Source organism: Hakea prostrata, chromosome 7, assembly GCF_041222555.1.
Source record: "Hakea prostrata isolate BN-2017 chromosome 7, UWA_Hpros_2, whole genome shotgun sequence".
In the NCBI taxonomy this organism is placed as follows: Eukaryota; Viridiplantae; Streptophyta; class Magnoliopsida; order Proteales; family Proteaceae; genus Hakea; species Hakea prostrata.
In genome coordinates, this window is record NC_142606.1 from 22,933,447 (window position 1) to 22,950,856 (window position 17,410).

Here is a 17,410-nt window from a genome sequence, read left to right on the forward strand (position 1 = left end):
CCTCTTTGGGATTAGGCTAATAACAATTTGGTTTAAATATTTTTGAGAATAAATCCTACGTGAAAGAAATATTGAACCCCTATGATAAAGTCATCACCTATGAGGTCCCAACTTCGATTAAGGGTGTCATTCTCTATTGAAACTGTATAACATTAATGAAAGACCATACAAAATTTCTTTCACTTAGGATTTATTCAGTTGCGTTGATCTCTCTTTTATATTTTTTTTGTGTTTGGATCTAATTCTGAGGAATTCAGTTTCACCAAGATGAGTCTCAAATCTTTTCTACCTAGCAGAAAAGGGGTTCTGGAAAATAAACTTCACATCCATGGTATAAAAATACCAGAAGGATTTCCATGCCAATTTTTAAGAGGCACAAGAAACATTTTTAAGTAGTAGGAAAATGTCTCATAAGGCCCACAACTACAGTAATTTAGGAAGAAAATTGGAGGAAGCCGACCCATTCATATAAATTATTATGGATCATCTCCTCAAGTTCATAAAAAAGAGCGAGGTCTTTTAACATAAGCATGGAAGAAACTAGGCTACTTGGAGAATGCATTTCAACTAAACATCACCTCCCCTAACTGTGCTCTCTTGACAGGTTTTTACCACAGAAATAGGGGTGGGGCTCACTGAGTAAATGTTAAAAATTAATGAAAATGATTAATTAGTGGGCCCCTCCCGTATTTCTATGGTCAATACGCATTAAAGAGCACATTGTACTCCCCATTAGAGGAGTTGATCCCACTTATTATGAAGGACAAAGAAGATCATCATGTTCTTGGGGATATATTATGAATCTTGGAGGAAACTAGAGCATTAGTGTGGCTGATTTCTTATCAAGGCTGGCCTTGTTGGTGGAGCTTCTGACTAATTGGTCATTAGTCAATCCTTGACTTGACGACAGTAATCTCATAAAAGAGGGGGTGCAAAGCCGAGGAATCAGAAACATAAGTCCTGATCAAGGAGAGGGGAGGGCAAAACCCCACCGGGGGGGGGGGTTTCCCATAGCGGTTGATGCCTCTTGGATGTAAGAAAAAGGTCGGTGAGTCTCCCCTTGTGTTGAGATCAACATGACATGCCTTGCTTCGACGATGATTTAAGGAATCTATAGATTCATGAATGCAAGATTTATTCCGTTTGGTTGTTAAAAATTTCTAAATTCATGAAATCTAGAGATTCATCTTTTTACACTAAAAATGTGAATCTGTAAATATATGAATATGAGGTGAAATTCAGAGATTTCATTCCTACTATAAAAATGCTAACATTTGACAAATGAATCCACAGAATTCATTTCACATATTCGGTTAACCAAACACTTAATTTTATAAATTATGACTCCATAGATTTGAAATCTCTAGAAATTTGAAATCTCCAGACTCATGTAACCAAACATTAGATTTATTTTGGGATAATTATCCACCTTAACTATTGTCCCCTTGTACTTTGATTTTATTACTATTGTGTCCGCTGTACTTTTCAAAATTACTAATCCAACCTTTAACTTTGTCTTCACTTACTATTACCCCATACCGTTAAATTCCGTTAGTTTAATAATGATGTGGCATTTTTATATTTTTTCAAAAATCCCAAAATACCCTTATACTTATCTCTTTATTTACCCTTTTGTCAAATTACAATAGTATCCTTAATTAACTATGGAGAAAAAAATAACTATAATCCGTTTTATTCTAAAAAAAAAACCACCAAATAAAGAAAGAATTTGAATAAAACTCAAATAAAAACTGAAGAGGAAAGAAAATCGAATTTAACTCAAATTGGAAACTGAATATCACCTAAAATATTTTCAAAATAAATGAAGAATAAAATTTAGTGAATGTGGGAAACCAAATTGGATTTGGATTTTGCTCATTTTAATTCAAAATAAATTTAGTGAAGGTGGGCCAAAGGATGTGGATTTTGCCAATTTCTTTAATTCAAAATAAATGAAGTTTAGTGAAGGCTGGAAACCAAATGGGATTTGGACGAGAGGCCAATGGTGTCGTTAATTCAAAATAAATGAAGCCTTAGTGATGGATGTTGACCGATAGCTTTGGTTTTGCCTATTTCATTAATTCAAAATAAATTTTAATGAAAGACAAATTAGACATTACATATTTAAACTTAACGATTATTTAACACCATTATAAGGAATGAGGCAACAATAATTTCGTAAAGAACATGATTTTATTAGTAAAAAAATCTCCAATTAGAAGTACAATCTCTTTGAAATAATAGACATCCATAATAAATGTTATTTATAATAAATAGATAATTTAGATTTTTTATTTTTTGGTACTAAAGGGGCTTTATTAAGCTAAGGGATGCCCTAAGGCCCCTAACCGGAGTTGGCAACCAAAAAAAAAAAAGCTAAGGGATGTAGGAATTTTAAATTTTTAACCATTAGAACAAGGGCTGATTTCAACCGTTAGCAATTCACGTTAACAATTCAGCTCCACATTAGATGGAAAAATTCACATTAGGTTAGATTTTTTTTGTGGGACGTTATTCTGTACGGTACAGTTTGGTTTTCGTAGAAAATATCATATTGAATTATCGATAACATCCTGAATTCGATGATAAAATAAAAGTGGGAGATCATCTTTTATCAAAAAGCTATCAGACTGAAACACTTAAAATGACAGACATTTCCAAGCAGGCCACCGCCCTTCAATCCCCTACTTAGACATATTATATATACTACTCGCGGAAAAATCATAGAAAAATAAGGAAGCAAAAATGGCGATATCTAAAATCTGCGTTACTGTTGGAGCATTTGCTCTTCTGTTCTTATCGGCATTTGCAGACGACGTAGTCGTTCTTACTGAAGAGAACTTCGAAAAAGAGGTTGGACAGGATCGGGGAGCTCTTGTCGAATTTTACGCGCCGTGGTATGGATATTAGTAACTGAATTCACTCGATAAATTTCATCTTGAGATAAAATGAATATTCCTGGTTGTGCGGTTATGTTATATAGAATTCTTCAGTTAAACGTTGTTGAGCTGTGGAAACGTGGGATTCCAATTACGTAATTACATTCGAGATCTGCAAGACTGTAATCATTAGGGTTTTGTGGTATAATCTGGTTCCTGATTGTCCATCTATTGGGATTTAAGTTGGGATTAGTAGGTTTGGATCGAATCGGATGTGTAGTCTCGTCTCGCCGGTCTTGTTTTTGAACATATAGTTCCAAACAGTTCCATTGTTTTACTGGGTGTTGCGATACTTTCTCGTTTTACTAACCCGGAACTTTTTTTTTCTAGTTCCTCTTGTGGCTCAGTTATATGTGTTTTTGGATTGTTTAATTTGAGGTATCCAATTGAGTCTCAATCTATTACTCGCCTGTCGAGTATATATGCCTCTTTTAATTAATCTGTTTTTCTTGCTATATTTAAATATCCTGCTTTGGTGCACGAGCACTTGTTTGCGAATGCTTAGTCTCTCTTTTTATATCATCCTATCTTGCTTTGCTCAGGTTGGCTATACTATTACTCTTAAAGTAAAAAAATCTCTCATTGTTGATTCAGTTCAGTGATAGTTCTCCTATCTTGTTTTTCAGACGTTCAACCTGGCTAATAGTAAGAAAAGAGAAAAAACTGTCTATTGTTGATTCCATTCAATGATTGCTCTCTCTTTCTCTCTGCAGTACTTTTTGGGTTTTACTAGCATTAATTGGATGAAGTCAGGTGTCTAATAGGTTGGAGTATTAAAAAGATGGCTGTTGCTTTTCAATTGTTTAAAATTACTCTAATTGCCAATTCATTGGTGTTATTGATTTTGTACTATGTCCCCCCCCCCCCCCCCCACACACCTACATATAATCATTGGTCCATCAAGAGTACATAATAAAAGCACTTTAAATCGTTGATTCATCGTCAGGAATGACTTACAGCTAGTACCTAATGAATTTTTCTATTCTAATGCTCCATCCAAGAGTTATTAGTATTCATTAAATGTGTTTTATCTAACAGAAGATTATTCTATCAAATGATGAAGACATTGTTGAGAAAAAAGATGGTCTAGGTGAAATGAAACATTTTATTCACTTAGTTAAAAAGATTTCCTGTTGCAAGGAAGCATCTTACATAGTCCTGCAGGAAGAAGTGCCAAACCCAATTGAACAAAGTGTAAATTGATTGGAACTGACTTCAGCCCGTTTATGGGCTTAGTAGTCCAGCCCAGCTGTGTGTTTTATTATATATTTAGGCTTTTGTTAAAGTAATTAAGTGTCCTATCTGGATTATGTTCATGCATTTCATATTGACAATAGGATTGGGTATCATAATGATTGTGATGATGTTTTAGTTTATATGAGCTTTTAAGCATTGGCTCAGAGAGGATTTAAGAAGTTTAAAGTTCAAAGTTTTGCAACTCTGGTCCACAATTTGAGAAATTAAAGATTGAAGTTGTGCAACTCCGGTCTGTGATTCAGTTACTGTGGAGTGAAGCTTGGACAGAGGGATTGTAGTCCAGCTGGTGGGAATCTGTGATTATCTCCTTGTCACTCATCATATGCTCCTCTTTTCCATTTTTTCCACAAGCAAGTTACCCTTATCACCACCCCATTGATTTACATTTTCCATTCTTCAGTTATAAACTCTGATACTTAAGATTTCATCCATGCATCTGTTTTAGTATGAGTAATCAGCTCTTGGTGTTTTAGTCTCATTATTCTCTGGTTTAACTACCTTGGGCCCCCTTTGTTTTTGTTAAGTTTTCAGTCTAATTTCTTTGCTTCTGGGATATTGATCTATTCATTATCAACTTAAGACAAACTTTTGGGGTTTTCAAGGCCTTCCTAACTGGGGTTCTCAATCAGGGTTTGAAGCTGATACACAAAAATGATGGGCAAAGATAAGATAAATCCCCCATGCAAGATTCCTAGCAATCCAAACAGAGTGTCAACCAAAGACGACAGGAAAACTCAACCCTCTAAGATGAAGGTCAAAGTTCGACAAACAATCAGAAATAACTAGTAGGGATATCCTTGATAAGATAAGAGTGGACTAATGGTCAAATTGAAGATACTTTGTAAAGTTTTAGGTTTGGAACTGATGAAGATCACACTTTGAATATAAATCAGAAATGGGTAGCAGGAATATCCTTTAGAAGATATGATGTAGCTGCACTTGACCAGTTGGACAAGTATGATTGGCTTTGGAACCCTAACCAAACAAAACCGGTGCAAGGGTTTTTAGTCCAACAAGGGCTGGAAGTATGTTGTAGTAAGTCATCTCTTTTGTGTCTAGTAGTTGTTGGTTAAGCTGTTTAGAATTTATTTCTTTGATGTCTATTAGTTTCCTTATCTGAATTTCCATGTTTGAGTTTGTTTCTTTTCTTGATGGTTTGCCTTCTTTAAATAGATGTAAGCATACAATGAGAACTTAGATCCGGATTAAGGAGGAGTGTAGCTCAGCAAGAGTGTGTGTGGATATGAGTTATTCCTCCCCCTTCTTCTTTCCATAGAAGAATTCTTTGTCAAATGCACCATAGTAGGTCACCCCATGGTTCTGCACTAACTTGGTATCATAGTCGCAAGGTCCATTCCCTCCGTTGACCTCTTTTATTCTCCTGAAAACCCTTTAATGTACCGCTCCCTGTAGTTCATCTTCTGAAGGATATTCCTATTATTTTTTTTTCTTTTGGGATTGATTGTTGAACTTTGACTTTCAACTGAGAAGAAGATTGACCATTCTGATGACTGCTGATTGACTTTTTATTTGGGCTTGCTTGGGATCTTCTCGCGGAGGTGTATAGTCTGAACCTAGTGTTCATCGTGCCTACCTCCTACTATTTCCCTTTTCTTAGCCACAAAGATATGTGTTGATGATTGGATTAAGTGGAATGGAATTTACTGCTCAATAAATTGAAAGCATGGATTCGAATTGCAATGTTGATCTTGTAAACAAAGAGTTTGGTTTTATATGACATTTAATTTTGTTTCTGGGCTCGATTGAATATTATAATGCCCCCCCCCCCCCCCCACCCCCCAATTTTTGTGTCTGGCCCTAATGTTGTTGTAATTGAAGTGTTTTTACCTTAAAATTGGAATGCCATAGCTTTTGAGTAGAAGATTGTATTTGGGAAAGTGAGAAAGAAAAAAAGGGGGGGGGGGGTAGGTAGATGATTGAAGCCTATGCTCTGCTTTGAGCTCTCATCGTTTCCTTCTTATATCCTTTGTCCTGACAGGTGTGGGCACTGTAAGAAGCTTGCTCCAGAGTATGAGAAACTTGGTTTGAGCTTTAAGAAAGCCAAAAGTGTTCTGATTGGAAAGGTCAGCATTAATACTTGTAACTAGCATCAATTATTATTTCTATGTTGGTTTTTAACATGTGTGAACAGGAGTAGAGGTATCTATTGAAATGCTTTAACTTTGTTTCCATGTTACTCTGGGCATAGGTGGATTGTGATGAGCATAAGAGTCTTTGCAGCAAATATGGAGTTACTGGATACCCTACAATTCAATGGTTTCCTAAAGGTTCCTTGGAACCAAAAAAGTAAGGAAATGTTCTTGACATGATTGGCTTTATTTAAATCCCAAACTGGTTATTCCTTCGTATTCATCATAGTTGAATGTGTATCCTGGATAGGTATGAAGGACCACGTACCGCGGAATCCCTTGCTGAATTTGTGAATAGTGAAGGAGGTAATATGAGCTTGAACTGTTAGCTGATATGGCCGAGGTTGGAAGATTTTTTTTTGATTACGAAAGCATGAATTTTGTGTTTTGGTATTTAACCCAAGTATATCAACTTAATTACCACCCCTTTTTGTTTTTTTATTTATTTTTTGTCCTGCCAGGGGAAGGGGGTGTTGTGGTGCAAAGAGGGTGTTGGGCAGTGTAACTCTGGATGTAATCAATATTTTGGTGACAGAGTTTTGACATGTCATCTGAATTTGAGTTTTTCAGACTACTGATATTTGGATTTGTTGATACATGTCCTTGTTATTCTCAAAATAAAACTAGTCACTTCTTTATATTCAATTCCAGTTTTGAATTTGGAGAAAGATGCGAGCTTTATACCACATTGGAAAGTAGTATATGTTGATAGTGCTAGCCTGATGTTTACTTTTTCCATTTGATGTTCATTTTCCTAGTAGTTGTATGTACACCTTACAACATGGTTCTTTTTAATTGGGAGCTTTTGGTTTTAATTTTTTGGAGTCTTCAGAATCTTTTTTGGTAGTCAACATATTAATATCTATTCTTGAAGCCTTAATATATCTTTTTATAATTTTTATCTAATGATGCACTTGTCTTCACATGTTTTATACTACTTTTTCTGGCCTTGGCCTGCATTAGCAAACAAACATTTTCTTGTAATCTTCTATCTTCTCATACATATCTCTACCCATGGTTACCACTTTCTCTGTCATTGGCTTGCATTACCATTTTAATATAAACCATTGATGTACCTTGTAATTATTCACAGGGACCAACGTGAAGATAGCTACAGCCCCATCACATGTGGCGGTGCTTACTGCAGATAATTTTGAAGAGGTGGTTTTGGATGAAAGCAAGGATGTTCTGGTTGAGTTTTATGCTCCATGGTAAGATGCACTCAATTGTCTCTGTATTTTTAATTTTATATGATATAGACATTGAGTCTGAAATGGACTGTTTAATTATGTTATCCTGTAAACTGAAATGGATAACTTTTGCAGGTGTGGCCATTGCAAAAGTCTTGCCCCTGTGAGTCTAGAGCATTTATCCATTGAATTTTGTTTTTAGAAGAACTTTCTGCCTTAGGGGGTGGGACACACACACACAGTCTGCAAAACAGAAAATTTTGTAGAACTCTAACAAATTTAGGTTTCTGATTGTTCTGTAGGTCTATGAAAAGGTGGCAACAGCATTTAAAATGGAGGAGGATGTGGTAATTGCAAATCTGGATGCTGACAAATACAAGGATCTGGCTGAAAAGTGAGTCCACAAATTAGGATCTCATTTCAATGTAGAAATACTTTTTGAACACGGATTCAAATAAGCAGACAATGTTTAGAGAAAACTAATGAACTTTATAACAACTGAAAATGTTCACTTTATCCTTGCAAATGGAAGTACCATCAAAGAGTATGTTTACCAAAAAAATTAAGGAGGAAATTTATTAATTCTTGTTCTGGAAGCTTTTTTATAGTTCAATCCTAGTGACTATGAGCAAATAGGTTTGACTAGTATGACATACATTTACATTTAGATATCTCTATTAAACCCCCCCCCCCCCCCCCCCAAAAAAAAAAAAATCCACCCCACCTCTCTTTCAAAAAAAGAAATAATAAAAGAAACAAAAATTATTAGCTTATTTAGTTGAGTAATGTATCTGCTCAAGATGAGGTACCTTCATGTATGTCTTTTTTTATATAGGATTAGTAGGTGAGACAAAAGCAGGGATTTAGCCAATTTGAAACTACGGAGATCAGCCTGGATACCAAAGCCCTGAAATGAGTAGAACTAAGACTATATATGGTGTAGCTTCAGCAGCTTTTGCATGGATCATGAGTGAGTGGATATTAATGGATGGAAGATCCAACTAACTGACCACCTTAGGTATTTGGGTTTAAATGCAAACAAGGAGATATAGATGATGATTTTGCGCGGAGGATCAAACTAGAGAGGATTGAAGTGGAGAGGAGTCCCCCCCCCCCCCCCCCACCCCCCAAAAAAAATAAATAAATAAAAGCCTCTAGGTCACATATATGACAGATGAGGATGTTGAGATGGATGTGTGGAAAAATAAAAAATGATTAGAGCTGAGTTGGGACTTAGGAGTAGCTCCAATGCATGATAAGCTTTGGTCTGATCATGTCCTACAGAGGCCCACAGATGACCCACTTTGTAAGAGTTACAGAATATTATCTGAAGGAACCATAAGAATAAGAGATATGCCTAAAAATAACCATCGGAGAGGAAATGAAAAAAAGACGTAGTTTGCTTGGGCCTTGTTCCTAGTATTCCCTCAAATGGAGATGATTAAAGTTCAATGATATGCAAGGCCGACCTGTTTTTGGATTACGACAGTGTAGTTGCCATCTGTTTTCACCCACCTTTTTGGGATCTAGAACAGATCATCAGTATGTCATGAACTGATAGCAGCTATGGTTGATGCCCTGGTGTTTCGTTTTTTATGTTTGATATCTTATATGACATCCTTTATGCTTTTGTCTTTTATCTAGCTGAACCATTGAGTTGGGCTTAACGCTATAATTGTTGCTGACGTTGTATTATGTATTTGTTTATGGAGAAAAGGAACATGGATTTGCACTTGTATTTGTTAAAATTCTGTAGGATGTTTATGAACTGGCATTTTTATTCATTAAAATTCTATAGAATGTCTCAAGTTTCTGATAATCCCGCATTTTCCCCTGTTGTTGTTGTTTAGCATGTACTGTGATCCTACTGTCATCACTGCAGTAAGGATGCTTCCCTTCAAGTATTTGGTAGACTGGGTTAAATGTTCTTTTTGTATTACATTTACTGATGAATATATCTTCATGGTATTGATCTTCTGATGAGGTCTCATCAGATGTTTTTGTATGTGTTGAACAGTGCATATAAAACCAGAATAATGTCACACTTCCTGACCAGAAGCAGTTGATTTCTTCCTTCGTATATTGTATTCTATCATTGAGATGATTATCTTGAGATACCATGGATGCATGGTCACTTTGGTTAACTTTTTTTAACCATTCAAATTATTATGGTATATCTACCGTTCCTGATGTACGATCTGACCTGATTCAGGTATGGTGTTGGTGGCTATCCTACATTAAAATTCTTCCCAAAGAGCAATAAAGCTGGGGAGGAGTATGATGCTGGCCGAGATTTAGATGACTTTGTGACTTTCATCAATGACAAGTGTGGCACTAGCCGAGATGGAAAAGGACAGCTCACTTCCAAAGTTCGTTTCTCGTGATCCAGAAGCTTCCAGATTTTGCTAGTGATTCATTTTTCTTAGGGTCTTTATGCCTTGTGTTTGTCAGGCTGGCATTATTTCAAATCTTGATGCATTAGTGAAGGAATTTACAAGTGCTGGTGATGATGAGAAGAAAGCACTCTTCTCCAAGATTGAAGAGGAGGTTGAGAAGCTCAAGGGTTCCAGTGCAAGGTAATACAGTTTCAGAAGCGTGAATCGTTTTCTTCATATATTGATGCCTAAAGGTGAAAGAGCATAGTTGATGGACGATGGTGCAAAAAATAATTACAGTTTGCAGGCTAGCTTTTATGAAATATGATCCCCTGTGCTTGAACAGGTATGGTAAGATATACTTGAAAGCTGCTAAAAGCTGGATGGAAAAAGGCTCTGGTTATGCAAAGAATGAGATAGAACGCGTACAGCGTATACTTGATAAGGTAAAATTACTCCTCTCAATATATAAATCCTTCCTTCCTGGTGGGGTTCAGAAGTTCTATCTAAAAGCTGGAATTTTTTGGGGTGGGAAAACTGCACTAACCAGCTCCTCTTTTGATGCCATATAATCATAAGATTTGCCTGGGGTTCAGAGTGGATAGCTGAATTATGGGTTCCATAGCCGGCAAACGTTTTATTCTTAGTTTTGGCGACTGGGGTTTGTATTCATCTTGACCCTGCCAATTTGCAACTGTATCTCTTTTTACCTGCAAATTGCAATATTTTTAAAAAATTATTCTTTGCTGATAGTTTTTTGTTTGTTTTCTGATTTCTTTCCTTTCTTGGGTGCAGCCAATATCCCCAACCAAGATTGATGAGTTCACATTGAAGAAGAACATCTTGTCTACATTCATTTAATTGGAGCTGGGTGCTCCGTCTCTTGGGTTATTGGATTCTTCATTTCTTGGGGGATTTAGTGCCTCAAGTTCCTTACCCTGAAGGCTGATAATTACATGAGGTTCTATTAGCAGCATGACTATCCTCGATCATAAAGAGTAGCTCTTCAACCATAGAAAGTGCTGAGAACGGTTTTGGTTTGGTGGTAATTTTTTCTGATCGAATGTAATTTTACTTTAGAAATTTAAATTTTGTAGGGTTTTATATGATCCATTGTAGTAATTTTATCTTGTAGCGCTCATTATGGTTGTGCATAGGTGTTTTTCTTTCTCCTTTTTTTTCTTTTTTTCATATATGTTCTGGTTACGAAGCTAAAATTTGAGGATCCACACTTCTTGTACGTTAGCTGCTAAAATTTGGGAAGGGGTCCAGAAGGGTTACGATGATGATGGGCTTCAATTTAAATCTTCTTACGGAAGACAAATCCACATTCGTGAATTTGCAGGAAGTACATTTGGGAATAGAGTGGGAAAATTAGCATTTGCAACGTCAGTTTAACACATGATGATCGGAAAGGGTAGGGAAGTTCAGATCATTCCTGAACTTGTCGATTGCTATTGCTTTTGTAACTAGTGTTCGTTTAGAATTCTAGAGGGGCATGTCCCTCTCTAATTCCAGGGAATTCCAGGGATGTGAATTGGGTTTTAATATCAGCGTTGAGTTGAGACCGTATGGAGATTCTTGTTTCTTCTGAGCATAGGGTTCCTGTCTCAGAAAGACAGAAACCTATGCAGCGTTTTGGTAAATAAAATGCCATTCAGCTAAAAAGAAAAAAACAAAATATTAGAACAAAAGAAGACCCAAAACCAATTATAAACCAGTGTTAGCTACCTGTAATGGCTGTCAAACAACGTGCATAAACTTTTGTTCCGAGCAGAGGAAATGCAGATGCTACAAGAAATCTGCAGAAATCGTTGGTTCTGGTCCGGGAAAAGGACTCACCTGGGAAACATGTTTTATCTATATCCCTTGTCATACTTATCCTGCTTCAATTATTGAAATAGTAGAAAATCAATGAAAACTCCAAGCCTCTAAGATGATTCAAGAATGGGAATCACTACACGCAAACATCTAACAGTTGATGCCAAAAGTTGCAAGCAAACTGGATAGGCAGGAAGAGATGGTGGTGACATCAATCTATACACAGAATGGCCAATCTGTTTCGAGCATTACCTATGGAGGACCACGGATAACCAATTAGTCTGGCATGTCTAATGAGGTGCAGAAACGATTAAGGCCTTCATACCAAGGTGACACCAATTCAACTCCTCAATCTGAACTCCATATCGTCCCATTCTCACAGAAATCAATATTGGGATGGTAGAGGTCCTAAATCATGATCAATGCACAATGACTTTAATCAAATAACACAACTGAGGGAGATAATACGGCAAGAAATTATGGAATGGCCTAAATTTGTAACATTAACTTGCAAGAGCTCCACCAAAGGCTAAAGCTAACATTAACATTTGGTATTGCAACAGACTCATTTAGCAGATTACAGGTACAATTTCCAGGGAAATGAATCATCAGCATTAATGATAAAGACAATTAGTCGTTTCCAATCAAATAAACACCGAAATCACCCTGATGCTTCAATGCTATAATCCACATCTACTGGTCAGAAAAGCCATCCTCAGTTAGAGTTTGTCATAAAAATTTTCTCTCACATCTCGCAGATCTAGGCGGCATAACAGCTGGTCTCCCCAACCCATTTCCTTCAAACTCCTTTTCTCCCGATTCCTCTCCTTTCGCATCCAAATTCAATACCCTGCAAGACTTTTCTGGTTTGATTTTGGAATCTGAAATGCCTAACGAAGAACATTCGTCAATGAATAAATTTGAAACCTGTGACCTCTGATATTCCCTCTCATCGTCTAAGGACTTTACACATGAGCATGGTCGGTCTTCAACTTCTATACTCTGCATTGATTCTTGCCCAGGACCAAATGGCAGATCAAAGGCCGACGAGCTTGATGGTTGTGCCCTCATCTGAACAGACCGTAAGAGAGCTGCCCTCCTTAAATCAGCAGAGTGGCATATATCGCTGGGTGATGATGGGAATCGACCTTCAGAGTCTGAACCCCGCTGGCGAGGTTGGGTACATGCAACTGCAGCAAGTGAACAACCAGGTGAAGAGTATGAATAGTTGGGTGTTGCGGTAGAAAATCCGCTTAGTGGTCTTTGATATCTGTGAGGCGAAACTGGACTGGTCGGTCTGCTGTCAGGCTGCAGCGTTGAACTGACTGGAGTTGTCTCACAGTATCGAGATTCCTCCGAGTCTTCTGACATTGGTGAATACTGCAATGAGAGCTCATCCCTGGTATTACAAGAGCCAGAAAGAAAAAAGAAAACGAAGAGAACAAATATTATTTACATGAAAAACTTGAAGATTCAACAATAGTGAAATAGAAAATAACGTTTCAGTCAGTTAAGTAAAAGTTGAAGTCATTTGCTAAAGGAAAACTCGACTAGCTCAAAGAGAAAAGCTGGATCTGTTCACTTCTACACCTCAAGCATCGTAGCAGCAGCCTAGCTGAAAGCTACCCAACCATCTAATGAAAGGAATGAAGCCAATCGGCTCACACTCGTGAAAGGGGCATGGGTATGATAAACAACAAGCAATCTCTGCAGAATAATCCAGAAAAGTCAAAATCCCTTGCCACAACTGATCACCATCATCAGCAGACATAATACAAGAAGTATATATGAAAATCTCTTGAATAAATTATTGGCTAGGACATTTCTAATGATGATGATCCACCCAACTGGATGTGCTCTACAAATTGCGAACAATTGGTTTTCAGTTCAAAACTTGGAAACAACCACTCCTCCAAAAGTCAAGGGTACGGTTGTGGATAGTTGCCCCTCCCAGATCCTGCAGCAGGAGCCCCATGCACTGGGATGCCCGGGGCCATTTTTTTCCATTATGGAAAGCTGTTTAACAAAGAAGAAGAAAACTATTCTATAGGTGTAGGTATAGATTAGTCTTATTTAAAAAACCATGATAGCTGACCTACTGATCTGATCTGTTTCATGCATCTACATGACTTACTGACCCGGAGGATTCACACACTAAATATTTTGTCCCAAGAACAGAAACAATGTGGTCTAACCACCAAAATCTGTAAAGAGTTATGCTGTGCATGAGGCTCCAGCTACCGTAGGGTGAGGCAGAAGCAACTATAAGCAGCCTCAATTACCACTTTTGGAGAAGACTGTACAGATCCAACTCTCCTCATGATTCCGATGCAACTTTTTGATAGTAAGCTGTTACCATGGAAATCATCACCAGGTCACTCTCTTTCTCCAGTTACTTTTGAAGCCAGCCTTGAAGCTAATAAGTTGATTGTATCATTTGGGATGAAGAATAGGCTATACTAATGTTGCTGAGAGCCTAATGGTAGGCCTACGTATACTTGAAGGTGACTTGGTTCAGTTGAGCGAGTATCAGGACATTGACCATTGGTCCGCCCCCAGGGCGGGCGGTTGACCTAGAGTAACCTAACGGAAGCATTTCACCTCCAGCTTTATTGAACATGTCATTTGATTTGTTGGTTGGAATTAGTCATATCAGGGATTCAGTCATGGTTGCTACATCATGGCATATGACCATGAGGGAAGTGATCTCTTGATGTCCCCCAGTTGCTTAAAGTTCTAAGGCATACTTTTAGCAAGTATAGACAACCCACAGTAGTTACCCTTGGATGTCTCAGTTTACATAATAGGGTTCCCTTCATATCCCTTCAGTTGGAAACATGCTGCCTCTGTTGTAAAGATTGGCAGGACTGTTGCATCGTTATGAAGCACAAGAGTCCATCTCGGTTACTCTATGCAGCATTTTTTTTATTATGAAAAGAACCAATTCACATTAGCACTTCCACATCAAGATCCGGTAATGATTGGCTCAACCACCTAATGTACATGAACTTGTCGATAGCCTCCTTACTAATTGACTGCGGAAGCAAAGATGTCTGCTGATAACCAATCACCAAAATGAACATCAAAACAGTGCTGTCCTCAAACCACAGACCATCAATTGAACTCTTGAGAACCCAAAAGACCTGGCTCTAGATTGAGAAAGAATTTGCAAATTGATAAAACCCAGTGGACGAATTTTCCATCTCCAAGGAAAAACACTCTGTTCTCCTCTCAGAAAAATCCCAGCTCTCCTTTTGGGGCTTCCACTCTTATATAAAGTTCTTGTTTCGACTTTCTCTCAATTTTAAAGAAATTTTCTATTTTTTATTTGATTTTCTAACCTATTTTACTTTGACTTTTAGAATAGGTTAGAAAATTGAATAAAAATTCTATTAGGTCGAAAATAGTGGTCTAGTGATTCTGAGAGTAATGATTCTGAAAATTAGATGGAGCAGGCCTGTTATCTTCCCAGTCCATGCCCAATAGTACTTGTAGGAAGTCATCTAAATCATCTAAACAGAGCAGGACAAAAAGGAACATGGAATAGCTCATCTGCCTTTGCTATTGCTTTGACGAAACCTATAATATTGTCTTATCATTTGTCTTACAATAGTGACACACATAAAGCAATACTATGCCATAAAATCCAGCACAAAACGTTTAAAAGGCATTGCATAATTCAACTGAATTTCTTATCAGAAAATCTTATACAGAAAGTAAGACGGGTGATAAAAATTAAAATGGATTCCCCTCAAAACCTAATTCAAGAATGCAGTTCAAAATAGAAAACTGAAGCCATTTCAGGTTTATTCTCTTGGAATTTAAAACAAATAAAAATAAAAATTCCCACAGACTAGTTTAAATCTAAAACAATCCTTTATTAGTATAAGATAGATAATCTTTTGCTTTGTCTGGAGCCTGCTTCTGTGATGGGCACATTTTAAATGATGAACCTTAGAAAGGGTTAAGATGGTTGCAAAAACAGAACAAAATGTTATTTCTAGGTAATGCAAACCACACCAACCAAGCAGAGAAACCTAATCGCTGGATAGCTTAAACTAAAAACCACGAGTCTAAAAATTCAAGTAATCCAGTCCCATTATCTCTTTAGGTTTGCATAGAAATTCAACAAAAAGAAAGTCCCAGAGTCTAACAAACAAAGTGAGGCACCATGGAAGGCTAAAACTAGTTATAAAAATACCTCGGATAGCACATGCTGTCGGACCTAGCCGGAGATTCCATGAGAGTTTCAGAGAGAGAATCTCCAACAGTTAATCCATTCAAACTAGATGCCATTATCTGCCAAAAAAACGCTCACTGTCATTAAAAACCAACTAATTCTAGACAATCAACTCATTAGCTCATGTAAACCTTGTCCTAAACTCAGTGGGATCGGTTACACAACTTCAAGATTCCTGGGTTAGGCCATGCTCGACTTCTGAAACGTCAAATTCATCAAAACCCATATTACAGAAGCTCATAATCAAGTTTTCTCTTTCGCCTTTCTTTGGAAATAGGAACGGAATCTAATTGAAAATCTAAGAACTCCGACAAGAATCATCACTAGGAGATTTCAGAAACGACAAATTACCCAGAAATAATATTAAAGAAAATACCCATCTCAAAAGAAAATCATAAATTATCCCCCAGAAATTAAATACCCATCCCAAATAAAATCATGTGCCAAGAAAGGCAATGATATCTATGAAGCAGTTCTATCAGAATCCATGGAGCGGAAAACTAAAATGCCGAAATCCCACAAAAATGCATCATTCGGAATTGGGAAAGTTCCAGTGAAGAGAGGGGTACCTCGCTTAAGTACCGCTTGTGCGAGTGTAGATTATCCAGGTAAACTTCATCCTCAGGATCTCTATTTCGCTTTCCCGACGGAGATGAAATCGATTCTGAACCCATCTTTCCTGTTAGAAGAGAAGTTCAAATGGAACCAAATATAAATGCTGGTTGTCCCAGAGTATCTCCCATTTCCCACCAAACCCACTCACAGCCGGTCTAGAAAAACATCTCCGGACTGAGCATCTTTCTGTGCGACGCCCACGAATCTTACCGCATCGCACATTTGATGGTCGTTCCACGTATTCTTCTTCGTCCAATTAACCCCAAAAAAGGAAGGAAAAAGAAAAAAAAAAAAAAAAAAGAGCAAACGACTTGTACTTCCCTTGTTACCTTTGCGCAATGATTTGAACCCACAAAAAAAAAAAAGAAATTTGCGCAATGATTTGAACCCACAAAAAAAAAAAAAAAAAAAATTTGCGCAATGATAGGCCAATGCCGCCAATCCCTTTAAATCAGAAAATGACATGCTTTTACAAAAAATAAGAAGAAGAAAAAATGGCATGCTTCTTCATATATGTATAAAAAATTGAAGAACAAATTATATTTACACCTCCTTGCATTTGTATACAAATATATTTAAATGCCAGAAGTTTATTTATTACACTTACACTCATTTTGTTTAGAATTATATGACAATGGTAATTCTACTGTCAAAATAATAAGGTGAAGTGATGATTCAACATGTATTATACTTACAAAATTCTCAATATTACATTTCTTTATTTCAATTCTTAAAAGAAAAGGCATATTCAAATGGTATAACTTAGTTGAACTATCCGTAGAACTTCGAAGTTTTTCATCTTCAAACACAACATCTTGAATCC

The 17,410-nt window shown here is 37.0% G+C and overlaps 2 protein-coding genes across 5 annotated transcripts; one reads left to right on the forward strand and one right to left on the reverse strand.

Annotated features, from left to right (window-relative positions):
- Positions 1-2,673: 2,673 nt before the first annotated feature.
- Positions 2,674-11,639, forward strand: LOC149010632 (putative protein disulfide-isomerase A6). Its single transcript, XM_089161241.1, has 11 exons — positions 2,674-2,897; positions 6,196-6,280; positions 6,406-6,503; positions 6,597-6,652; positions 7,440-7,557; positions 7,672-7,699; positions 7,839-7,930; positions 9,749-9,905; positions 9,988-10,112; positions 10,258-10,357; positions 10,707-11,639. The coding sequence occupies exons 1-11, from the start codon at positions 2,746-2,748 to the stop codon at positions 10,770-10,772; spliced, it is 1,077 nt and encodes a 358-aa protein (XP_089017367.1). The 5' UTR covers positions 2,674-2,745; the 3' UTR covers positions 10,773-11,639.
- Positions 11,640-11,732: 93 nt separating this feature from the next.
- LOC149010633 (pollen-specific LRR extensin-like protein) lies at positions 11,733-16,848 on the reverse strand. 4 transcript variants are annotated; one of them, XR_016174403.1, is made up of 4 exons: positions 16,542-16,848; positions 15,934-16,031; positions 11,985-13,131; positions 11,733-11,794 (listed from the first exon to the last, which is right to left on the reverse strand). XR_016174403.1 is itself a non-coding variant. In XM_089161243.1 (4 exons), the coding sequence occupies exons 1-4, from the start codon at positions 16,644-16,646 to the stop codon at positions 12,462-12,464; spliced, it is 789 nt and encodes a 262-aa protein (XP_089017369.1). In that variant the 5' UTR covers positions 16,647-16,848; the 3' UTR covers positions 11,733-12,461. The 4 variants fall into 4 exon arrangements, 3 of the variants coding, with proteins under 3 accessions (XP_089017369.1, XP_089017368.1, XP_089017370.1); XM_089161243.1 differs by having other exon boundaries at positions 11,733-12,582; positions 12,667-13,131; XM_089161244.1 differs by lacking the exon at positions 11,733-11,794 and having other exon boundaries at positions 12,438-12,582; positions 12,660-13,131.
- Positions 16,849-17,410: the final 562 nt, after the last annotated feature.